This window comes from Acomys minous (genome assembly GCF_964271855.1).
Source record: "Acomys minous genome assembly, chromosome: 13".
NCBI lineage: Eukaryota > Metazoa > Chordata > Mammalia > Rodentia > Muridae > Acomys > Acomys minous.
Window position 1 is genome coordinate 62,605,127 of NC_140495.1, and position 25,239 is coordinate 62,630,365.

The window sequence follows — 25,239 nt, forward strand, 5'->3', positions numbered from 1 at the left end:
CAACAACAAATAAAACAAAACAAAAACCCCACCAAGGCACATAAAATTAAGGTTTAAAAAAAAAAAACTAAACCAAATAAACCAAACAGAAACAACCTAGGGTCTTATTATGAAATCCATGTCTGGTCTGTAGCTCAAGCTGGTCTCAAATTCATAGAGCGCTCCACCTGCCTCTGCCTCTGCCTCTGCCTCCTAAGTGCTGGATTTAAGGCACTCACCACCTCTGTTTTTCTTTTTCTCTTTCTACTTTACTATTTTAGGGGCCAGAGAAATGGCTTAGCAGTTAAGAGTGCTTATTGGTCTTTCAGAGGACCTGAGTTTGACTTCCATCACCCAAATCTGGTAGCTCACAACTGCCTCTAGTTCTAGCTCCAGAGGATCCAAAAAGCCTTTTGGCTGCTCAGCACACCCCCTCACATATAGTTCCAGTTCACACACACACACACACACAGAGTAAATAATTTTATTTTTGTGTAAGAGATGTGGGTAGTTGGCTACATGTCATAGCACACTGAGGGTCAGATGACAACTTTGTGAAGTCATTTCTCTTTTTCTTTAATTTTTAACTTTTTTATTTTTTGGTTTTTCGAGACAAGGTCTCTCTGTGTTAGCCTTGGCTGTCCTGGAGTCACTTTGTAGACCAGGCTGGCCTCGAACTCACAGCAATCTGCCTGCCTCTGCCTCCCGAGTGCTGGGATTACAGGCGTGTACACCACCATGCCCGGCTGTCATTTCTCTTCTTATGTGGGCTCTGGGACTCAAACTTAGACCATCCCACATCACTGCACATACCTGTACTCACCCAACTATCTCAGAAGCCCTTCTTTAAAAATAATGTCAGCCAGGCGGCAGTGGTGTACTCAGAGGCCGGTGGATCTCTGTGAGTTCTAGGTCACTCTGGTTTACAAAGAGAGTTCAAGGACAGCCAGGGCTATTACATAGAGAAACTGTCTTTTTATGTTTTTGTTTTTTCCGGACAGGGTCTCCTTGTGTAGCCTTGGCTGTCCTGGACTCACTTTGTAGACCAGGCTGGCCTCGAACTCACAGCAATTTGCCTGCCTCTGCCTCCCGAGTGCTGGGATTAAAGGTGTGCACCGCCGCACCTGGCTGAGAAATTCTGTCTTGAAAAACAAATAAACAAAAAAGATATGTGGGTGGGATGGTGGTGGCACACACCTTTAATCCCAGCCCTTGGAAGGCAGAGGCAGAAGATGGAGGATCTCTGTGTTTGAGGCCAGCCTGGCCTACAGAGTGAGTTCCAGGACAGCCAGGGCCACACAGAGAAATCCTGTCTTTAAAAAAAAGTCTCTGTGTGTGTGTGTGTGTGTGTGTGTGTGTGTGTGTGTGTGTGTGTGTGAGTATGGGCACCGCACTGCACATGCAGAAGTCAGCGGACAACTTCAGGAGCCAGTGTTCTCCTTTCACCATGGGATCTAAGGGTCCAACTCAGGTTCAGGCTGTCCAGGCTTGCAGGGTAAGGGCAGATGTTTTTACCCACTGAGTCATCGTGCTCCTTAAGTAGCCCTCCGTCTTCTCAGCTACTGGGACAGAGTCTGCTATATAGCCCTTAACAGGTCTGGTACTGGCCAGACTGTAAAGGCCTGTATAGGGTCAGCCTGGAATTACAGGCATCCTCTGCCACGACACCTAGCAAGGTAGTAAAAGGAAATCTCTGTTGATGCAAAATAATTTTTCCCTTTTAATGCAATAGGATCTCACTCTTAGCCCGTCTCGGCCTCAGCCAAGGTTTGTACCACGGTGCCAGGTGAACTTTTCCCAACTGAGAAAGTCCCAGGCAGCTGCTGAAGAGCCTTGGTCCTGTCATTGCTGGGGGCCAGGCAAAGGGAGGCCAATGCATAGGAGTGGTTGGTTCCTGGCCTGCTTCAGACATGGGTCCAGGCAAGAGAGACCAAGCTCCTGGCCTCATCTCACTTTCAGAACACGAAGGACCCTGCCTGGCCTTAGTGATCCTACCGTACACTGGACCCTTCAATTTTCCTATCCAGAGGCCACGGAGAGGCAGTCAACGCAGTTTGTGAACCAGGGAATCCAGGGCCTAGTTCGTATTAGGTAAACACTCTACCCAACGCCGGGTATGGTGGCCCACGCCTGTAATCCCAGCACTTGGGAGGCAGAGGCAGGCGGATGTCTGTGAGTTCGAGCCCAGCTTTGTCTATAAAGAGAGTTCCAGGACAGCCAGGGCTATTACACAGAGAAAAATCTGTCTCGAAAAAAACCAAAAACCAAACAAAAAACCCCCCAAAACAAAAAAACCAAAAACAACAAAACTCTACCTCGGGGCTAAATGTCCTGCTCAGAGAACAGCTAGGCTCTTTTTGCTAAAGAATATGGCGTGAATGTTTTTATTCTTGGTTATGATTCAACGAAGCACTCTGGGACCTCCCTGGCAACAATCCTACCCAGTGTCTCTATATTCACTGGTTTCTCTATGGGACACGGACACACACACACACACACACACACACACACACACACACCAATTAAGAGGACAGTGCAGGGGTGGTAACAAATCAAGTAGACAGAGGATCAGGGAAGAAGAAAGCAACTGCTGTGTAACAATGGAACCACATTAGAGAAGACAGGCTGCATGCTCTAGCTCTGGGAACAAAGGTGCGGGCGGTGGTGCAGGGGAGGGGGGTTGGCCAGAATGCTGGGAAAGCCGGGGGACATTCTCTCCTTGAGGGTTCAGTTCAACAAGCTTCCAGATGCAGCCTGGGAAAAAGACAAGGCCATATTGCCAGCTGCAGGGCAGGCAAGGCATGGCGGCCCACCTCAGTGGGAAGGCAGAACCGGGGGTGGGGTGGGGAGACAGGGAGGGGTGGGGTGGGGTGGGGGTGGGGGTGACGACTGGCGCAACTTGGTTCTGGAGCCTGGAACCGGGCCAACCCTTGACCATCATCTTTATAGGGATGCCCAGAGCTAATCTGAAAAGACCTTTTCTCTCTAGGACCAAAGAGCTGCAGTAGGGAAGAGGGCTTGGGGGGGGGGGGGGGGAGGAACCAACAAAAAACCGAAACCAGCTTGAGAAACAGCTTGCTGTGCTTGCAAAGGGAGGGCACACGTCCCCGCGCACCGTGTACGTGGGCGACCTCGGAGGCTGAGGGATGGGGAGTGTTCTACCCAGTAGCGTTCAGCTCCCGGTCTCTGTTCAGAGAAAGGTGTCTGTAAGTCACTCACCCCCGCAGCTCCCAAGCCCTGTGACTGATCCAGGACAGCCATCCCTCCTCCCTCTGCGCTCCAGTGCACCCCGTGCTCCACACCCCAACAGCAACGTGGACCTCCTAGGGTCACGCGTAGAGGGTCGTACAACCGTAGCGCACAGTACGGGGATTGGGGGGGAAACATATATTGTCCGTTTAAGGGCTCGGCTGTAGGTAGCGACTAGCCGAGCAGCGAGGAAGACACTGCCCCCCGCCGCAGCGGGGGAGGTGGAGCCTCGGGGGGAGGGGCTCAGACCGCCGAGACAGGCCTAGAAACTGCTGGAAGAAATCGCAGTACCACCGCCGCCGCTGCTCCTTCCGCCGCAAGCCGCCAAAGAGTCCCTGCCAACCCAGGCCCGCGCCCCTCCCCTCGGAGAAGCCGCTCCCCGCCTGCAGTTGCTGCCCCTCCCGCAGCATCCTGGAGGGTGGGGGGAATCGGAGTTGGACTTAAAAGTTGGACATCGAATTTCTTTATCATCACGTTGTGTTGATGTGCGATTTGTACGGAACACTCTAGTTAAGATCGGGTCTGGAAATGGCAATGGAGTTGGTCACCTCTGTTCTTTTCCAAGTGTCCCCTGAGGCATGGACCCTTGAGAGTGGAAGAGCCTGCCTCTAGTTTTCTGAGGGAGTCCGTGGAGTATTCACCAGTGGATACATCGCTAACAGTATATGCATTTTCCCTGGCAAGGTTGTGAGGGCCATGTCCTAGGCACGCAGATTTTAGGGATGCAAAATCGTATTGACTCGCGGAGCCCACGCCGGGTTCCTCCCCGCCCCCTCCACGATCTGTGACCATGACGTCAAGGTGGGCGGGCGGCGGCAGGTGCGTGGCTGGCAGCCACTCCTTTAAGGCGGAGGGATCCAAGGGAGGGGCTCGGGCTGTGCTTCGCCTTATATAGGGCGGCCGGGGGCGTTTGGGAGCTCTCTTGAGTCACCTCGGCGCAGCTTAGGCTTGCTGTGCGAGTCGGACGCGGTCCGTGCCCACCCTGCTCTGTGCTACGACTTGGCTTTTCTGTCAAGGTAAGGAAGTCCCCGGCCCCTCCCGTCCCTGGTGGCTCCCCGGGGCTCTTTCCCGGGGGCCCTCCCTCGTTCTCATCTGCCCTAAAGGTTCCTGCCCGCCTGTGTGCGGGGACTTGATGGAGGGGGGGGGGTCTGACGTGTGTGGAGAGTTTGGGTCTGCTCATGGTGAACCCCGGGGGGCTCTCACGGTCAGGCTCCCTGGGGCGGGTGGATTCCCGGGCGCCTGAGGTGGGGGCGCGGCCCAGCCAGGTGGTGGGCAGCCGCACGTGGTAGCCGCCGACCCGGGACGCTGCCATGTTTGCCCTCCACTTCCGGGCGCGGCTGCAGGGTCCGTAGGGTCCGCGCGGTGGCGGGCTGCTCGGTGCGTGACTCAGCACGGCCCGGCGAGCTTGGCCTCGCTACCTCCCCTGGACGCCTTTCCCAACGTGCTTAGCTTTGGGGAGGGGTATACGGGTTTGCAGAGACGCTTGAACCCCTCTGCGGCTTTCTGCTTCCAGATCTTTGCTGCGCTCCCAGTGGAGGAGGAGATACGGGGCGGAGGCAGGCAGGCAGGGGAAAGGGGAAGATTCCTAGGTCCCTCCCCTACTCCTCCCCTCCCCGAGAGCTCAGATTGTTCTGGAAGCTTCTGGCGCCCCGCCCCAGTGCCCGGATGCCGGGGCGGTGGGAGGATTATGGTGGCGCCCCCTCCCCGTGTGGCTCCTGCCGACGCATGTCCGGCAGTGACGAGGGTCGTTTGGCTGCTGGGCCACCATTTTGCTTGTGTTGAGGCCTATCTGAAGGCTGCGTAGTGAGCGGTTATGGTGGACCTTTAACTCTTTGTCCTGATTTAATTGCTCCTTGAGCGCCTCCAATTGCATCCTCAGGTTTTCTTTCCCTGTTAGATGGAACAACACAAATATTATGCTCGCGGTTGTGTGTGTTGTTTCTGTTAAAAGTTACTCGACCAAATGAAAAAGTTGTATTTCAATATGCGCAGGGTTGTTTGGGGTTCTGAATGTCTCCTGGATTTTTACAGTATTGGCAGGTGTTTTGGCCCAGCTAGCTGAGCTCTTAAACATGCCATTTGAAAAACCATCCTTTAGGAGTTTTTTTCTCCCACTTTTAATTTGCCTTCACTGTCTCATCTCTTTAGAATGGATACGACTTAGTTTAAAGCAGTTTGAACTGGATTTTAAAATGTGCAGGCCATCATGGGCCTTTAATACACGATCTTTTCATTCTTAGATGCCTGAGGAAGTGCACCATGGAGAGGAAGAGGTGGAGACCTTTGCCTTTCAGGCAGAGATCGCTCAGCTCATGTCCCTCATCATCAATACTTTCTACTCAAACAAGGAAATTTTTCTCCGTGAATTGATCTCTAATGCTTCTGATGTAAGTTTTCTGTTGTATCTTTAAGACTTCTTAGAAGTGTGTGTATGCACTTGTGTAAAATATGTAGTGGGTGGGGTTGAGGAATAATCCAGCAGTTGATCCCAAAAATCTGCCACAAGTTTGAGAGAGGAGGCACTGTTTAGACAAATGGAATGATGTGTCTGTTACTTACAGGCCTTGGACAAGATTCGGTATGAGAGCCTGACAGATCCTTCCAAGTTGGACAGCGGCAAAGAGCTGAAGATTGACATCATCCCTAACCCTCAGGAGCGCACGCTGACTTTGGTGGACACAGGCATTGGCATGACCAAGGCTGACCTCATAAATAACTTGGGAACCATTGCTAAGTCTGGCACAAAAGCCTTCATGGAGGCTCTCCAGGTGTGTGGCCATCCACCCACACTGTTTTCAGTCCATTGCTGCTTTTGGCTTGATAGTTTATCAGAACTTGTCTGATTAGTGTATGTGATGGGTTTTCCAGGGAGTCAACGTGGAGGTCAGAGGCATCTTTGACCACTAGGTTCTAGGGATTGGATTATTTGTTACACCTTTACTTGTGCAGAAGCATCTCGCTGGCTGTCTTAACTTTTGAAACCTTTTGGTAGGCTGGTGCAGACATCTCCATGATTGGGCAGTTTGGTGTTGGATTCTACTCTGCCTATCTGGTGGCAGAGAAAGTGATCGTGATCACCAAGCACAATGATGACGAGCAGTACGCCTGGGCGTCCTCTGCTGGGGGCTCCTTCACAGTCTGTGCAGACCATGGTGAGTCGGTCTCAACATTGCGTGGCCCAATTGTCTGGGAGGGGAAGATTTATTTATTACATACAGTGTTCTGCCTGCATGTATGCCTGAACACTAGACGAGGGCATTAGCTTGCACTGTAGATGGTTGTGAACCACCATGTGGTTGCTTGGAACCTCTAAACTATCTCTCCAGCCCCAAAAGTTTTGTTTTTTGTTTTTTGTTTTTAATAAAGTATGTATGTATTTAAAATGTTTCCGAGACAAGGTTTCTTTGTAAATAATCCTAGCTGTCCTGGAACTCACTTTGCAGACCAGGCTGGCCTCTGCCTCTGGAGTGTTGTGGTTAAAGTTTTGTTGCCACACCCCGCCTCATTTTTGAGGGGTGGCACAAACCTTTAATTCCAGCACTTGGGAAGCAGAGGCACCCTGACTTGTCAGGCTAGTTAGGGCTACACAGAGAAACCCTGTCTTCAGAAACCAGGTTTGGCAAAGTACCACTTTGTTGTAATTTTCCATGTCTTACTATGATTCACTCTAAAGGTGAGCCCATTGGTCGGGGTACCAAGGTGATCCTTCACCTCAAAGAAGACCAGACAGAGTACTTAGAAGAGCGGAGGATCAAGGAAGTGGTGAAGAAGCACTCTCAGTTCATAGGCTACCCCATCACCCTCTATGTGAGTGGGCTTGGCAGTCTTTGAGCGGGCTATTGGGTTGGCTCATGCATGGCCTCTGGCTTTGCTGATGTTAAGTTCTCCACAATTTACTATTCAATTTGATAACTTAGTTGGAGAAAGAACGGGAGAAGGAGATCAGTGATGATGAGGCAGAGGAAGAGAAAGGTGAGAAAGAGGAGGAAGATAAGGATGATGAGGAGAAGCCTAAGATTGAAGATGTGGGATCAGATGAGGAGGATGACAGCGGCAAAGACAAGAAGAAGAAGACAAAGAAGATTAAGGAGAAATACATTGATCATGAAGAGTTGAATAAGACGAAGCCTATTTGGACCAGAAACCCTGATGACATCACTCAGGAGGAATATGGTGAATTCTATAAGAGTCTCACCAATGACTGGGAAGACCACTTGGCAGTCAAGGTGAGAAACTTTACATGTTGTGGAGGTGGTAAGGAGCAACTTGCTCAACTGGTTGGTATCTGAGAACAGAAAACCAGAAGCACGTGACAGTCGCTGGGAACTACTCAGGCCTGTGCTTGGCAGTGCTCACTTTTTCCTTCCTCGTGGGAATGTGGGTGGTGGCCATGACTGCCTTGGTATTCTGATGGGTGCTACTAGCATTCTAGGTTTATTTGTTCTTAGGGTGGCAGGTGTGTGGCACTGTTGGTGTTCCCGTGTCTTCCTACAATGTCCTACTGGGTTTCTTTCAGCACTTCTCTGTAGAAGGTCAGTTGGAGTTCAGGGCACTGCTCTTCATTCCTCGGCGAGCTCCCTTTGACCTTTTTGAGAACAAGAAGAAGAAGAACAACATCAAACTGTATGTCCGCCGTGTGTTCATCATGGACAGCTGCGATGAGCTGATCCCCGAGTACCTCAGTGAGTATCCCCAGGGCTCTTAGGGTATGTAGGACAGGCAAACTCTGACCGAGCAGACCTTCAGCACACAGCGGTGGTCTCTAACCACCCTCCCTGGCTCCTCAGACCTTTACTTGGCTGAGTGGTTTGAATGTGCATCTGGTTACCAGACTGAATCTAATCCAGCTGTTCCCTTTGCTTTGCGCTCTGGTTGATACAGACTTTATCCGTGGTGTGGTTGACTCTGAGGACCTGCCCCTGAACATCTCCCGAGAAATGCTCCAGCAGAGCAAGATCCTGAAAGTCATCCGCAAAAACATTGTCAAGAAGTGCCTTGAGCTCTTCTCTGAGTTGGCTGAAGACAAAGAGAACTACAAGAAGTTTTATGAGGCATTTTCAAAGAATTTAAAGGTAAGATGGGCAAGTGCTTTCTCCTAATTTGTGTTGAGGGTGTTATTTTTCTAGCTCATAATTGGACTTTTTCTCTGCTTTTTAAAGCTTGGAATCCATGAAGATTCCACTAACCGTCGCCGCCTCTCTGAGCTCCTCCGCTATCACACCTCCCAGTCTGGAGATGAGATGACTTCCCTGTCAGAGTATGTGTCTCGCATGAAGGAGACACAGAAGTCCATCTACTATATCACTGGTGTGTGGGAGCTTGGATCTGATCAAAGCTGCCTTGGGGTTGTGGGTATTGGGGAGGGAAAAGTAGAAAGGCCTTTTTGGTCATTGAGAATTTAATAACCTTATAGGTGAGAGCAAAGAGCAGGTGGCCAACTCTGCCTTTGTGGAGCGTGTGCGGAAACGCGGCTTTGAGGTGGTGTACATGACTGAGCCCATTGACGAGTACTGCGTGCAGCAGCTCAAGGAGTTTGATGGAAAGAGCCTGGTCTCGGTGACTAAGGAGGGCCTGGAGCTACCAGAGGATGAGGAAGAGAAGAAGAAAATGGAGGAGAGCAAGGCAAAGTTTGAGAACCTCTGTAAGCTCATGAAGGAGATCTTGGATAAGAAGGTTGAAAAGGTGAGTTTATGTTCAAACTTTTCTTCTCCCTTAGAAATTTAATCTGCTCTATGGCTAGTGGTATTAGGCAGCATAGGTCAATCAGTCTCTTGAAGTTTCTTTATACACAGTGATTATCCTATGCCAGAAAAACCTTGCTGTGTTGCCCATTGTCCTTAAGCAGTTCCAGGCTACATCATTGTTTGTCACTTGTCCCCAGGTGACAATCTCCAATAGGCTTGTCTCTTCACCCTGCTGCATTGTGACAAGCACCTATGGCTGGACAGCCAACATGGAGCGGATCATGAAGGCCCAGGCATTGAGAGACAACTCTACAATGGGCTACATGATGGCCAAAAAACACCTAGAGATCAATCCTGACCACCCCATTGTGGAGACCCTGCGGCAGAAGGCTGAGGCAGACAAAAATGACAAAGCTGTCAAGGACCTGGTGGTGCTGCTGTTTGAAACTGCTCTGCTCTCTTCTGGTTTCTCACTTGAGGATCCCCAAACCCACTCCAACCGCATCTACCGCATGATTAAGCTAGGCTTGGGTGAGTCAGGAGGGGGCTATAGGTGGCAAATTGCTGAGCTGGCTGTTTTCCTTAATGCTATGAGCTTTAATCCATGGTGTTTTTTTTTAAGGCATTGATGAAGATGAGGTGACAGCAGAGGAGCCCAGTGCTGCTGTTCCTGATGAGATCCCCCCACTTGAGGGTGATGAGGATGCCTCTCGCATGGAAGAAGTAGACTAAAGACCCCCCCCCCCCAGGAAGCCCATGCCCTCTGTATAGTTTCCCCTAGCAGCCTTGGCCCACCTGGCTCTCTGCTCTCATGTCAAGAAGAATCTTTTATCCTGTCCTTGTGCCTTAAGGCAGGAAAATCCCCTCCCACAGAATAGCAGGGTTGGGTATTGTGTATTGTGGTTTTTTGTTTGTTTTATTTTGTTCCGAAATTAAAAGTATGCAAAATAAAGAAGATGCAGTTTTATACAGTCCTGTTCTCCTTGTAAAAGTACACTCAGGATACTGAACTTTTCCTGAGCAGTGTTCACTTAGGACTCTGGGGCCCTTTGAGCCCCCTTCAGCCAACCAAAACACAGGGCCAAGTCACTGAAGTTTTAATAAGAGCAAAAGGTGACACTTCCAAGTACCAGAACTTGCTCAAGGGACAGGGCTTCATCCCTTCTGGCACAGCACCATTTTCACTTGGCCGCCCAGGGGATCTGCATGGCCTAAAAACACTTTGTGCTTCTCATCCCCAGCTGGTGTCTGGTAGTCTCAAGGGGTGGGTGTTAAAAAAGGGACCAAGGAAAGGCTGGTGCTTGCCAGGCCACCAACCAAGTCAGAATCAGAGACTGGGGGGGCGGGGATCATCTCTGGAACTCAGACCCATAACTCATTTGGGTGAAGTGTGGGGCTCTTAAGGCAAGAGAGGCTGCCTCCAGGGCTCCAATCCTCTGCTGTGTACTGAGAAATGACTTGCCCCTGAGGCAGTGCCTCTTCAAGAAGGTAGAGAGAGTCTTAGACTGGACTCATACCTTCTGCACTGGGGGCTCAGTGGGTACTGCCTTCTTTCCCCGCTGCTTACGACGAGCATAGACTCTGAGCAAGAGGGCAGTGAAGACCACAGCCACTCCCAGGCCCCCCACCACAGTGACAGTATGGCCATAGAGGAGGCAGGAGAGAAGGATGGCAATAGCCTGGCGGAGGGTCATGATGATGGTGAAGACAGCGGCTCCGAACTGTCCAATGGTGTAGAAGATGAAGAGCTGACCCAAGGCTGAGCAGATGGAGAGGAGGAGGGCATGCATCGCAAATTCACTGTGTCGCCCCATGAAGCGTGCCCCCTCTAGGAGGGCCCCCTGCTCCAGGAGTGAGCCTACTGTGAAAAGACAGGAGAATAAATTGACCCCAAACATCATCTGCACTGATGACATCTTATAGGCAAAGAGGGCATCCTGCCAGTTTGAGGTGAAGCTGTCAAAAGCGATGTAGCCTGCCAGGAGGACCAAGCCTGAGAGTGTGGTGGCTGGAGAGGTTCGGGGCTCTGGTCCGCTAGACAGCAGAAACATGCTAACTCCTACAGAGATGAGGCCGGCAGTCAGGTATTCCCAGTGTTCGTAGCTGCGCCGAGACACCAGCTTTCCCATCATCATGACAGGAATCACCTTGGAGGCTTTGGCCAGCACCTGGGTAGGGAAGCTGACGAACTTAAGCGCTTCATATTGGCACCAGCTGCTAAGCACGTTTGACAGACTGGCAAAGGAGTACCGGTACATGGGCGCGCTGTGACGGGGCTGCTTGCGGAGGACACAGTAGAGGCCTGCCACGATCAGTGCCAGCACGCGGTTCATTAGCACCAGGAACTGTGAGTCTGTGAAATGCTCGCCTGGCGATGTGGCTGTGGCCCCATAGCTGCCGGTCATCACCCTTTCCTGCAGTACACCCCAAGTCAGATAGGATACCTGGGAGAGGGAGGGTGGAGGGTGGCGACAGTTAGACAGAAGTCTCCATTCCCCTCTTCCTAGGAATGCTTGCACATTAACATAACTGACACCATCTTTCTTTGGTTCCTCTGTAGTGGTGGCTTCTTTCCTAAGCTTAAGTTTACCTTGTAGGAAATCAAATGGAGTTGCCATCATAGTGACACCTGCTTTAGAACCAAACCCTGTCCATCTTCATGATGTGAGTCCATTAGAGCTGGCTCCAAGTCAAAACAAATTGGAATGCTTGGAAAACTCAGGGAGGGCTGGACACTTGCAGTTCAACATACACCTAAGGTGAGTTGGCCCCCGACTCCAAATGGCCTGTGATAGCCTCCTCCGCAGAGGCGGAATGGCTGCCTAAGCTTGTATCCACAGAGCTACTCCCCACATTCTTATTTTGAGACAAGAGCTCACTATGCAGCACTAGTTATTCTGGAACTTGCTATAGAGACTAGGCTGGCCTCCAACTCAAGAGATCCACCTGCTCCACCTACCTGGTGCTGGGATTAATGCATCACAACGCCTGGAGCTTATTTTACATTTAGACAGAAACTCACACGAAAGCGCTCATGCCTTGAGCTTTCTTTTTCCTTTTCTTCTTCCTCTCTCTCTTTCTCTGTTCCTGGAACTCACTCTGTAGACTAGGCTGGCCTTGAACTCAGAGATCTGAATGCCTCTGCCCTGAGTGCTGGGATTAAAGGCCGGGCCACCACTGCCAGATGCAGGCCTTGAACCCCTTTGCTTCATCCTTCCAAATAGCTGGGATGACAGCTTGTGCCACCATGCTTGGCTTTCCCCCAAAATTTTGTCAGTAAGATTATATATTATACAGAGCAGAACAAAGGCACAGGAAGAAATATAATAAAGATAGGCCCTGTTCCACATTAGAAAGATATCATTATGTGTATGTTCTGTACTGGTGTTGAAGGAGGGAAGGGAAAAAGGAGCAATTTTTTTTTTTGGTTTTTCGAGACAGTGTTTCTCTGTGTAGCCTTGACTATCCCGGACTCACTTTGTAGACCAGGCTAGCCTGGAACTCACAGCAATCTGCCTGCCTCTGCCTCCTAAGTGCTGGGATTAAAGGCGTGCGCCACCACTGGCCGGCTTGGAGCATTTCTTTTAATACTTTCAGGATGGAGCTGTGTCCTGTAGGGACACAACCACACAACCATACTTAAATCAACACACCTTTGTGGTGGGCAGGACGACTTTCATTAAATCCCTGGGTGTTCGTACCCTACCCAACCTGGAAAGAGAAAGGGGAGTCTACTTACCTGGAGCCCCGAGGCACAGAAGATCAGCTTCGGGATCTGCCAAGAGGGGGTGGAATCTGCTGTCTCTGTCCGGGGAGCCAGGGGAACCTCATCAGAGGCCTTGGGCTCATTGCCAAACACACAGGCTTTCACCAGCGGGAAGCAGAGACCCCTGCCTGAAGAAGAAACACAAAGTCAAACTCCACACCTTTACAGGCCGGCCAGCCCTGCTGTCTGACCTACTGGCCTCCCTCCCTTCCCAAGACCCAGTCCACTTTGAATGTCCACAAACACCCGCACCCGGACCTAGCTCGTTTCCCCTCCCTTTGGCCACATTACCTGTCTCCAGGTAGTTATTCCGTCTTAAGTACTGCACCAGGAAGTAGCCAGGTACCATAAAGCTGGCATAGCCAGCCGCATTCAACAAAAAGCGGAAGAACCACAGCTGTGTCCAGGACTGCGAAGGGGCTTCGGGTGACTCTTCACTTGCGCCCAAGGAAGGGAGCGCTGCGAGCACCACCACTACCCACCATCTGCTGGGACAGCCGAAACAGCGGTCAGGGCTGAGGCTCTTCAGCCCCTCTGCCCTCCGGAGGGGACTGTACCAGGGAAAGTGCCCAGTGGCCTCCCCGCCCCCTCTGCTGCAGCCCAGCGGGACGGACAAAGAGCCTCTCTCTCGGGGGGTCCGGCCCAGGCCAGGCAGAACCTCCTCCCTTCCTGGGGGCGGCCCTGCCTGTCCAGCCACATAGGTCGCCTCTGTTCCCTGCAGCTTGCGGGCAGCTAAGGCCACAGGCGCACCCGCCCCCCCCCTTCCCGCTCCAAAGCATCACCGTCCCGCATCCCCCTCAGCGCGACAATCCCGAAGCCCCCCAGAAGCATAGGCCACATGCTGCGCGCCCATCCACACCGGCTCCCGGCTATGCCACGCGGGTCTGCAGCTGGGGGACCCCACCCCGCCTCCCCAAGCCCTGGGGTCTAGGTCACGTGGCCCCGGGGTCTCGGTCACGTGGGCCAATTCCCTCCCACCCCCCACCTTCCCCGAACCTGGCGTCCATGGCCCAGCCGCGTGCGGCGGAGGGGGGGACCGGGGTAAGCGAGTCCCCGGGCCGCGCGCTCCCTCCGTTCCCTCCGCCGCCCGCTCCAGCAGCCAGCCAGCCAGTCAGCGGAAGTGCCGCGCTCTTCCCGCCTCCTCCCCGCTTCAGCCCCCATCGCGGCGCCCCGGTCACAGCGCCCCCGCGCGGCCCGGAGGCAGACCCGGTCTGGTTCCCTTGGGGAACCGCAGTTGGGACTTCGTCCCTCCCGGTTCACTGGCCTGCTTGGTCACAGAGCCATCAACACTTGCCATCCCAGACAGTGATGACCATTGCCACCTAGCAGACCGGACTCTTGAGTATCTGAGACTCAAGTACTTGCCCTTATGTTAGTTCCCCACCCCCACCCCCCAAAAAAAGTCTCCTTCCTTTTTTTGGCTGGGTCAGCGATCAACTCCCTAGTACCTGTGATGGTGACTTTCGAGGCTCAGCATGACCTGGGGCATCCTCATCGCCCACTCGCCCAAACTTGTTGAGTCCTGTTTTCAGTTCCTTTAATTCTGGCCTTTCCCAATACTGTCTCTTTTCTTTGCTCAAGTTAAATCTCACTTTCTTTTTTTTCTTCTTTGTTTTTTTTTCAAGACAGGGTTTCTCTGTGTAGCCTTGGCTGTCCTGGACTCACTTTGTAGAGCAGGCTGGCCTCGAACTCACAGCGATCCACCTTCCTCTGCCTCCCGAGTGCTGGGATTAAAGGTATGAGCCACCTCCTCCAGCTAAATCTCACTTTCTATGACACCCATTGAAGCTTCCCTTGAGTGTCCCCCCAAAAATGATCCTCCACCCGCTTTACTGTCCTCCTTCCTGCTAGGTGTTTTTCCTTCCCAGCACCCATTGCAACTTATAGCCACGTATTTAGTTGTTTATGACTTTAATATGTCTCACTCCCAGAAAGCTTAGAGCTTAGAAGCACTAAACATCGGAAACGATGTTGGTTTATTTCTTCTTCATGCCAGTCGTGAGTCTGACCTAGCTGGACCCTCAGTATGCGGAACCAAAGGGGAGAAAAAAGTAGAGGTGCAGCTCGCTTATGCTCAACGTCCCCATGCTTCTGCAGGGACATGTGCCTCCATCTCCCTCCTTCTCACTCTCCATCCCTGGGAACCCACAGGAAGGAGATGTGGCAGGAAATGGGCCTGAGAGCTCTCAGTCCTCCCAGTTTACCCAGCAGGGCCCTACTCCTCTTGCTCAGGGCCCAGTTCCTCCTTTTTGCCTTTACTTCCGGGTCACAGTTCAGGCCTGCCTACGCATACAAGCATAGAAGGAAAACATTTTTTTTTTTAAGTCTCTCCTCCATTTTAGTGTTATATTACAGAATTATCTCTTCGCAAAGCCTCAGTTTGGAGCCTTATGTATGAAGTCTTTAGATAAGTGTGTTTTCCCAGGACCACTGCCACCAGACCTATATTTGCAGCTACTCAGGAAGCTGAGACAGGAGGATTCCTGTTCAAGGACTGGCTGGGTTGCAGAGTGAGTTCCAGGCCACCTCAGGCAACTCAGTGAGACCATGCCACAAAATAAAACAGTAAAAAGAGGGCTGTGGATGGAGCTCCATGACAGGAAGCTTGCCTGCCACAGACAAGGCTCCACCACAAAGGTGGCTTAGGTAAGACCCTCCCCACCACACACACACACAGGGTCTGGTTTGCTCATCCCTGTTTTTCTGGTGGTTGGCAATTTCAGCCCATGCCGCCATCTTCAACAGAAGCAAGGAGGCTTCATTTGGAATACCCCAGGGGCTTGGAGGGTCTTTCAAAAGTCTCTATCCAGTCCACCTGGGAACCTCTTCCTTCCAGACTGGCTCCTCCTCATTGGCAATCCTTTTTATCTCAGTTTAGGACTACACACGCCCCAGGCTCTGGCCTCAGCGTAAGGGCACATTGCTTGGGCCCCAACGGCAGCAGCGACTGTGGCTCCAGCTTCCTGGTAGGAAGAGGTAGGGGCCCGTCCTGGGTCCTGGCTTCAATCAGTACACAGCAGTGGCTTTCCAGAGATTTTCAGGTCATCGAAGGGCAAATAAAGGAGCTGAGGGCAAATGGAGAGAAACCGAGTTAATGTTGTGAGAGACGGCAGTGGGGACCTGGGAAGCTGCTACGTAGCCCCCTCCCACCAGAGCTGAAGACCCAAGCAGAAATCAGGCATACCAATGTCCCAGAGAGTGAGTGACCTGGGCATGGCGGAGACCCAACTAGACAAGATCTGGAACAAACCACGAAGACTACCTGAGCTAGGAGTGACCTTCGAGCTCACCCAGTCCACTGGCCTAATTTATTGTTGTTGTTGCAATTGTTGTGGGTGTGGAAGGGTTAGCATGAAATATTTTCAATATTTTTTTTTCTTGTTTGTTTTTTGAGACAGGGTCTCACTGTGTAGCTCTTGCTGTCCTGGAACTCAGTATGGAGTCCAAGCTGGCCTCAAACTCACATAGATCAACCTGCCATTGCTTTCCAAGTGCTGGGATTAAAGGCATGTACCAGCACACATGGCTGAATACACACACACACACACACACACACACACACACACACACACACACACACACATATATAAATATATATATATATTTTTTCTCCTGAAACCGGTTTTCTGTGTATCTCTGGCTGTCCTAGATTTTCTTTGTAAACCAGGTTGGCCTCAAACTCACAGAGATCCATCTGCTTCTGCCTCCCTTGGTGCTGGGATTAAAGGCATGCACCACCATGGCCCGGATTAATAATAATAATAATAATAATAATAATAATAATAATAATAATAATAATAATAATAATAATAACAACAACAACAACAACAACTATTATTATTATTATTATTTTATGTATAGAAAATGTGAGTTTTGCCTCTTCTATTTTTTGGTTTTTGAGACAGTTTCTATGTATAGCCTTGGCCTCACTTTGTAGACCAGGCTGGAACTTACAGAGATTCTCCTGCCTCTATCTCCCAAGTGCTGAGATTAAAGGTGTGTGCCGTATCTTACTGGGCTGAGTTTTGCCTCTTAAAAAAAGTCTAAGATCTGAACATACCAGCTATCTATTTGTGTGCTGCTGACATTTGCTGACGCCAACGGCAGTCGCCTGCTGGGACATGGTTCTGTGGGTTCTCACGGGCCTCACCAGGACATTGCCATCTGGTTAGCCTCATTGATTCACTCCTGTCAGAGTCCATGTTTGTGCTCTTTGAGCTGGACAAGCTTGGGAAACCGGCTGAGGGGCAAATACAGCCCAAGATGTCACAGCTGGTAAGAAGTAGTTCTTGCCCCAGCAGTTTTGGGTGGGGGGGGTAAGAGGGGTTGAGGGAGGAACTCATGTAACTTAGGCTGGCCTTGAACTTGCTATACAGATGATATTCAGTTTCGGATCCTCCTGCCTCCATTTCCCAAGTGCTTGAATAACAAGTATTTGCCACTTTATGTGCTGTAGGGTGTTGGACCTAGGGCCTCTTACCTGCCTGGCAAGTGCTCTGTCAGCTGAGTTACAACCCCAACCCGACCCCAGCACTGCTACCTGGTGAGCATCCTTTGCCTAATAAAAGTGCCTAACTCTGTTATGGGCAGGAGGCTCTGCAAGGCAGAGTGTACATCTCTTACATCCTCAGCCAGGTCCTGGGGGGTCTCGTCTTCCACATTCAGAAGCAGGGAGTCGGCACCAGCCTCACACAGAGTGGATGAGATGCTGCTGAGGCCCCGGCCAGCTGCCAGGTGCAAAGGTGTGCATCCATTCAGCATGCGGGCATCTACCCGGGCACCAGCCTGGAGCAGGAACTGTACCAGGCTGCGCTCCTGGGTTTCCACAGCCAGGTGCAGTGCGGTCTTTCCACTGGTGCCCTCCTGGAGAGGAATATGGATGTCAGCTATGCAAGTCCAGAGAGTATGCTGAGCCTGAGCCTGTGCTCTGGAGAGGGGGTGTCAACATGCTTGACACTGGCAGGGGACCAGCTAGGCCAGATGGTGGCAGGTGGTGGACCAGGTGGCTCCCCTGATTGGTAGCCTCACCTGTGCATCGATGTCAGCTCCATTCTGAAGCAGCAGTTCTATGAGTGATTGGTTCCTCTGCAATGTGGCGATATGCAGACAGGCCAGACCTGGGGTGGGGGAGGGTGGGGACTGCTGTTGGTGTCTACTGAGCCTTTTCTTTAGGGACTACCCTACCCTTTACCCTCAAGGGACCCCTGCCTACTCAATGCCTCTAATCACAGGACTGTTAAAATACAATCTCCAGTCCCCCTTTAAAAAAAAAAAAGCCCTCAGAAGTCTGAGAGGAAAGGAACTCAAAGTTTCCACTTTTTCAGTCATGTTATTGAAACTTTCATGCTTCAATGACCAGGCTGCCCAGTAACAGTCCCGAACACACACATTCTTCCAATGTACACGCCTACCTCTGCTAACTGTAGACTTTTACCTGCTTTCAAACCCAGGCGAGGCGGCTCAGAGCCGTCTGAGGAGCCTCACGGCCCTGACTGTATCCTAAGGTCAATTCTTTCTATTCGCCCCGTGGCTTTTATTTCACTTTATTTTGCTATCTCCCTTCTGGTCTAGAAACTGCCTTCCTTTCTCTAACCCTGCTTGTCATAGTGATTTAGATTCAAACTTACATCCTTTGCCACTTTCAAGTCTCTGTGCAAAGGTTCCTGACTCTAGAGGGCTTCCCTGACCCACCTACCAAAAACAAAACAACAAAACAAAACAAAAAACAAAACAAAAAAACCCGTCCAGCCCACACACCCTGGCTCCTCCTTTGGCTACACCACCACATCACTCGCTTCCTTTAAACACATGTAATAATTTACACTGCGTGTTTATTACCTGACTCACACTCTTCCTCAGTTCTGCCCCTAGGACATGTGGCCCACAGAAAGTGAGCTCATTTGTTCATCTAATTGCTACTAAATTAACTGTCTTTAGGGCAGGATTTAGATTGCCAACACAGCCGGGCGTGGTGGCCCACACCTGTAATCCCAGCACTCCGGAGGCAGAGGCAAGCGGATCGCTGTGAGTTCGAGGCCAACCTGGTCTATATAATGACATGAGTCCAGGACAGCCAGGACTACAAAAGAAACCCTGTCTCATCACACTGCAGGCCCTGGGTACATCCTGGAACACATCATCCACTCCGTCACTTAGTGCTCCTGTGCTCAGACTGCGCGGAGAGCAACAGGCAGGGTAGGAGTCTTACTCCCCTAGCACTTGGGGGTCCCTGTCTTTACCCTCTCGTTGACCCCTCAGGTCCTGGGGCTACTTTCACCTTGCCAGTTCTTCAGTTGCAGGTCCAGTGGATGAGATGGCTCTCTGCCTGGCTCTGGCTGCTCCTCCAACAGACAGCATGCGCAGGCCAGATTCTGGCGCTGACAGGCTACATGCAGGGCTGTGTCACCATGTTGGTCCTGTAGTATTCGGCTGGCTCCCTTCAGCACCAGTGCCCGAACTACATCTGGCTGGTCCAGATGAACAGCCAGATGGAGTGCTGTCTGTAAGCACAGAGGGTCACAGGGTCACAGCACCACTGCTGCAGCCTCCTGCCTCTGAGAACAGGGAAGGGGGGAATACAACCACCTCTAACTTGTTGCAGCCTCTGAAAGTAGCTGTTAATTGGGTTTTCTGTGAAATTACTCCCAAGTCCCATCCCAATGCTTGGGACCCCAATTCTGGAAGTAAGCCAAGGGAAACAGTGCCCTGCTCTCTTAGTCCTTCGTCCTCTGGAGAGATCTGTGTTATCCTCAAGAGTTGGTCTGCAGGGCCATGTCCCTGACAGTTCCTTCCTTTAAGACTCATCTCTTATACACAGCCTTCCTTGCCTGTCCCACAAAGATACCAGACCCCACTGAGGCTGGCATGGGCTTCAATACGATTGTCATCTTTGTGCTGTATGACAGGTGTTGGTGATAAAGTCTGTGGGCACCTCGTGGGCAGAGGTTGCAATGTCTTGCTCATGCGACCTTGTGTTGCAGCTTCTGGCGCTGTGTCTGGCAGATGGCTTCCTAGCCTCCGGTTTGGCTGCTGGGGATGGTAACCACAAACAGCTATCTAGGCCCAGCCTTCTCTCTACTCACCTGGTAAAGGTTGTTCTGAATGTCCAGAACTTCCTGGGGCAGGAAAGCCAAGCAACAGGACAGCACCGATGGGGCTTCATGAATTACTGCCAGATGAAGCAGCCTGGAGCAAGGGGGCGGGGGGGGGGGGTCAGAGCCCAGGTCCGAGAGGGGAAGCTGGGGTCTTGGGGTTAGAATGAATGCATCAATCTTTAACTAGCTACCCATAGGCAAGCAAGTGCAGGAAGTGAGAGTCCGGGCCAGGAAGTGAGGGGTTGGTTGGCACGGGAAGCCAGGATTCTGGAGGTGGGAGCTCCAGGCTCTCTGATGGCTGGACGTGTGGAGGGCCTTGGCTGGGTGGGCATGTGGGCAGGGCGCTGACAGGACAAGGACCTTCCTGTCCAACTTGCCCACACCCAGCTCCCTTTCTGCCCCCAGGGCTTTGCCAGGCCAGCTGCAGCTCAAAGCTAAACTGAAAGCCGCTGGAGGAACACAGAGGGGGTTTCCAGGGCTGAGCTACCCACCTCCCCACAACAGGGAGGACAGGAGGAGGCAGATGTGGGGTTCCCCACCATCACCACCACCTCAGCAACTCAATGTCGCATATTCCAAGGGAGGAAAGGAGCAAAGCACCTCAAACCACTACCCTACCCATGAGCCAAGAGGGCCATTCCTCAGCCTGCACAGGCCAGACTGGGCCTGGCCAGCAGCCCTGCCCCAGGTCCAGCTCCAAGGGGAGTTTGGTGTGATGCAGAAAGCACGTTTGATGGGGAAGGGGGTGACATGAGGAGCTGTAACTTAGGGCCAACTGGGGCGGCTGAGATGGGAAGTTCCAGTCTTGGGTTTTCCCCCCCGCATCAGGTGGGGAAAACGAAAGCCAGGGCTAGATGGTGTAGACCCGGACAGCTGCCCTGCAGCAACTTGGCTAAAGGCCTGGCGGGCTAGGGAGGGGGTTACTTAGGCAGAAGGGGGGTAAGCTTTGGCTGTAGGCAGGCAGTAAAGGAGCCCAGGAGAGAGTGACGGAGAGAGAGAGGGAGGGAGGAACCACTCTGGAAATCCCCTCGGCCAGGGCCTGCTCTCTGGGTCGCATTCCTGCAGCCACCTCCCTCTCTCCCTCAGTCTCCCCTCCTCCCGTGTCCTTTTTCTCACTTCCACACTTCCCACAGTCCAGCCACCCCCAGAGGAAGAAAGAGCTCTGCAGGGAGGGGAGGGGGTACTCCTGATGCTTCTACACACACACACACACACACACACACACACACACACCCCTCAACGTTGGAGCTCAGAGGTTAGCAACAGCAACAGAGAGCAGTGTGGGAAGTTGAAGTTGTGCATGGAGCTTCCAAAACTCCGAGGTTCCAGGCTAAGGGTTTGTGACCCAGGCACAAAGTGCAAAGCGGTTACCTCCTATCTCCCACTCACAGGATGGAGGCTTTCCTTGCCAGTACCCATCCAAGACCCCTACACCTCCAAAAAGCAGGTCATCCCAGCATCTCTCATCTTGGGTCCCAGTGGTACCTATTTGATCTCTCGGTCCCCAAAACCCAGACACCCCTCTGCTAACGTGTTCTTCTACCTAAGGCCAAGCCTCCTACTACACACTTATCCATCCAGTGACACCTGACTCCAGGTGGGCCTAGGGGAAGACAGAACAGGATCAAGAATGGGGGGAAAAAAAATCAAGAGATAAAGACAGGACAGCGAGGAGAATTTGGGGGAGCTCAGGAGGTGCAGGAGGTGTCAGGAGGCTGACACCAAGCCATCACTTCCCTTTTCTCAGCAGAGGAGGAAGTAAGCTGGGGCAGCCGACTGCCTATTCTGTTTGTTGGGGCAAGACTTCTCTCAGTCTACTCACCTACCCTGCTTTTGGAACCAATCCCAAACAGGCACCCTGGCAGTACCCTTAACCCAAGCTGCCTGGACTCAAATGGCAACCTGTAACCTGTCTTCTGTTCCTTTGGTTAGGGACTGGCATCCCGAATATTGAGGAAACAGGGACATCCCCTCCCCCAACAAGACAAACAAAAACTGAATTGGTTGGGGGTAATGTCTTTTCCCAGGGGTGGGTCATTGGTTTTTAGAGATTCTGGCTGGTGTTCCAGGTCCCAAGGGCCCTGCTAGCTCTGTTCACTTCCAAAAGAGCGTGATAATATCTGTTTTGTTTTTTTTGTTTTTTTGGTCTGAATCTGGCCATAGCTTAAAAGCAGGCTGCAAGTTAAGTGTGGCATTTGGAGAAGGAGGCTAGCCCTTCCAGGGCGTGTGCCTGGAGGGTCTATCCTCTCAGTGATGATGGTTGGTGGTGGATGCTCAGCCAGTAGCAGCTCCTGGGGAGGCTCTTAGAGCAGCATCCTGTCTCAGCCTAACCAGTTTACTCACGTGTCTCCATCCTCAGAGATGTATGTAAGCGCTTCGAGTTGCTGAGGGCTCAGCACTCCCGCGGCGGGCAGAGGCGAGCCTGGGGCCGGGCTTCGGTCCTCGGCTTCGGGTCTCTCCAGCAAGGGCAAGGACTCGGTGAGAGAGGAGGAGGCATAGGTGGAGTCCGCCCGCTCTCCATCAGCATCTTCCTTCTCCCCTGCTTCCTTGTCGGTCTCCGGAGAATGGCTCCAAGGCTCTGGGCAGTTGCTGTGAGATGATCCGGAGACTGGGGCCGCAGTAGGCTCGGGCAAGGAGCGCAGAGAGCGCAGCGACTCTATGCCGGAGTCGCACTGGTTGTCGTCCGCCTCGTCTGGCTCCTTCCGCGCATCCGACATGCCGGCCGCGCCAGCCCGGGGTCGGGGGTCCAGCGGGATCTAACTCTGAGCTGTGCCGCGTGCTTTTCCGGGTTTGTGGGTCCGCCTAACAGAACCAGAGTCTCTCTCCGAGAGGCTTCATTACCTGGCTGTGCAGGCGTGGGGAGCGGACGGGAAGCGCGAGTGGTCCAGGGTGCCGGCCAGGTCCACAGCAGCGGGTGCTTTGGGCAGCTAAACCGTCCCTAGTCCAGTCTTCTCTCTCGCCCCGCCCCCGGGCCCGAGAAGTGGCCACCAGCCACAGCCACAACCACGCCCACAGCCCCGCCCCTCAAGGGCGCTTCCGGGGATAGCCCCGCCCCTCCGGAATCCCCCTGAAGGCTGCCTGCGTAGGCTGGGAGTCTCTTGTTACTGGTCTTAGTGCTGGGTTGATTGTTTCCGCTCATTCATTCACTCTTCTTCCTTTTTTTTTTTTTTCATTTCATTCACTAATTCCATGCATTCCTTCGTTCCCTCTTTTAGTTCTGTGTCTTCATTCATTTATTTGTTCAATTGTTTAAAAATTGTATTTTTTGGTTTTCTGCCCAAACTGGGTGCTTTGTGGGGAGATGGCTTAGGTTGCTACATGACCCGAAAGCAAGTTGTGGAGCAAAGAGTTTATTCATCTTACACTTCCATAGCACTGTTTATCACTGTCAGGACAGGACCTCAAACAGGGCAGGATTCCTGGAGGCAGGAGCTGATGCGGAGGCCATGGAAGGGTGCTGCTTACTGCTTTGTTTCTCATGGCTTGCTCAGCCTGCTTCCTTATAGAACCCAGGACCAACAGTCCAGGGATGACATCATCCATAACAGGGTAGGCCCCTTCCCATCAATTACTAATTTAAAAAATGTCTTATAGCTGGATCTTTGGAGGCATTTTTATTGAGGTTCCCTCCTTTCAGATAACTCTAGCTTGTGTCAAGCTGACAGACCAACCATCACAGATGGGCGGCTTTGCTACCTTCTGCCTATTTTTCTCAATTTCTCTTGCCTTTTCATCTTTCTCCATCAGTGCCCAGGGGTATGGGTAGGAAGAAGTGCACCTCATTATCTTTAGGGGAGCAGGTTTTCCCTGGGGAATTTTCTTTCTCCTATTTTTTAAAAGATGTATTTATTTATTCATGTATATGGGTGCTTTATCTGCATGTATGCCTGCATGACAGAAGAGAGCATCAGTTCCCATTACAGATGACTCTGAGTCAGCATGTGGTTGCTGGGAATTGAACCCAGGACCTTTGGAAGAAGGGGCCACTGCTCTTAACTGCTGAGGCATCTTTCCAGCCCTTTTCACAGACAGTCTGCTGTCGGTTCCCCAGATCACAGGTTTGCCAGGAGGATATGATTTGGGGAAGTGGGTTTTCTGGGGCAGACTTATCTAACGAGTCACGGTGGTCACGGGTTTCTTCTTCCTCACCGGGTGCTGCTCTGGCCTTTGGTGGGTATAGTGTGTGACTATCCCCAGTAGTCAGAGAGTCCCTCACAGTGGGGCCAGCATGGGGAGGCCCCTGACACTAGCCTCAGCCCGGAAACATCTTTCTCTCCCCATCCGACTTTCCCTCAGTAGAGCTAGGCTTTGAGAGAACACCGCCCACAGGCAAACCCTTAGCTGCAGCCTCAATGCTACTCTTTCCTTGGGCTAGCAATGCCCTTGAAAGACCATCACCAATCAAGGGATCAGCAGCTCGGTTGCCTCCTCGGCACTGGCGGAGGAAGCTAGGATACGGAGCTACTAAGCCATTCTCTTCTGCCCTTTCCCTCAGAACCTTATTTGATTCATCTAACCACTCACTCATTTTCAAACATATATGGAGCTGTTCTTATATCTGATACATCTCTGATAAAAGCCAATAACCACAGTCACAGTTATAACCAAAAGCTACTATCATTTTCACCATTACCATAAAAAAAAAAGTCCTTCTAGTAGGGGCTGGGAAAATGCTTCAGCAGCTAAACACATTACTGCTCTAGAAGACGACCCAGGCTCAGCTCCCAGCACCCATACGGAGGGCTAACAACCATCTATATCTCAATATGAATTCTCTTCTGTCCCCCTCCCCCCACCATGGACACTAGGTGTGAAGGCATACAGACAAAACACTCATACACATAAAATACATTTTTATATTTATTTATTTCAGACTTTCGGGTCAAGGTTTCTCTGTGCAGCCCTGGGTGTCTTGGAACTCACTCTGTAGACCAGGCTGGCCTCGATCTCAGAGATCCACCTGCCTCTGGGATTAAAGGCGTGCGCCGCCATGCCTTTAATAATAAATAAGTAAATAAGTAAACTCCTTTTTAAAGGTTCTGGCAATTACAGTTTAGGTTGTAGACCAGGCTGGCCTCGAACTCACAGCAATCCGCCTGCCTCTGCCTCCCGAGTGCTGGGATTAAAGGCGTGCGCCACCACGCCCGGCTTTTTTAGTTTTGTTTTTGTTTTTCAAAACAGGGTTTCTCTGTGTAGCCTTGACTATCCTGGACTTGCTTTGTAGACCAGGCTGGCCTCAAATTCACAGCGATCCGCCTGCCTCTGCCTCTGGAGTGCTGGGATTAAAGGCATGTGCCACCACCGCCCTGTTTTAGAATTTTATTTTTAAGATCTATTTATTTATTATTTATATAGTATTCTGCCTGCATGTGTGCCTGCCGGCCAGAAGAGGGCATCATTATAGATGGATATGAACCACCATGTGGTTGCTGGGAATTGAACTCAGGACCTTTGGAAGAACAGTCGG

General features: G+C 51.7%; 3 protein-coding genes across 4 annotated transcripts; 1 reads left to right on the forward strand and 2 right to left on the reverse strand.

Moving 5' to 3' along the window:
• The first annotated feature begins 4,085 nt into the window (after positions 1–4,085).
• HSP90AB1 (heat shock protein 90 alpha family class B member 1) lies at positions 4,086–9,879 on the forward strand. The gene is made up of 12 exons (XM_084754827.1): positions 4,086–4,244; positions 5,469–5,615; positions 5,790–5,996; positions 6,221–6,380; positions 6,902–7,035; positions 7,146–7,454; positions 7,745–7,910; positions 8,110–8,300; positions 8,388–8,535; positions 8,642–8,910; positions 9,110–9,443; positions 9,535–9,879. The coding sequence occupies exons 2-12, from the start codon at positions 5,469–5,471 to the stop codon at positions 9,642–9,644; spliced, it is 2,175 nt and encodes a 724-aa protein (XP_084610953.1). The 5' UTR covers positions 4,086–4,244; the 3' UTR covers positions 9,645–9,879.
• A 113-nt stretch (positions 9,880–9,992) lies between these two features.
• SLC35B2 (solute carrier family 35 member B2) lies at positions 9,993–13,826 on the reverse strand. Of its 2 annotated transcripts, none has more exons than XM_084754840.1 (4): positions 13,675–13,826; positions 12,970–13,163; positions 12,652–12,806; positions 9,993–11,356 (listed from the first exon to the last, which is right to left on the reverse strand). In XM_084754840.1, exons 1-4 carry the CDS (start codon positions 13,683–13,685, stop codon positions 10,424–10,426), a joined length of 1,293 nt encoding a protein of 430 aa, XP_084610966.1. In that variant the 5' UTR covers positions 13,686–13,826; the 3' UTR covers positions 9,993–10,423. The 2 variants fall into 2 exon arrangements, with proteins under 2 accessions (XP_084610966.1, XP_084610965.1); XM_084754839.1 differs by having other exon boundaries at positions 12,970–13,166; positions 13,675–13,801.
• Positions 13,827–14,572: 746 nt separating this feature from the next.
• Positions 14,573–22,753, reverse strand: NFKBIE (NFKB inhibitor epsilon). The gene is made up of 6 exons (XM_084754847.1): positions 22,116–22,753; positions 19,761–19,863; positions 18,956–19,178; positions 17,707–17,795; positions 17,302–17,541; positions 14,573–15,743 (listed from the first exon to the last, which is right to left on the reverse strand). Exons 1-6 carry the CDS (start codon positions 22,487–22,489, stop codon positions 15,681–15,683), a joined length of 1,092 nt encoding a protein of 363 aa, XP_084610973.1. The 5' UTR covers positions 22,490–22,753; the 3' UTR covers positions 14,573–15,680.
• Between the last annotated feature and the right edge of the window lie 2,486 nt (positions 22,754–25,239).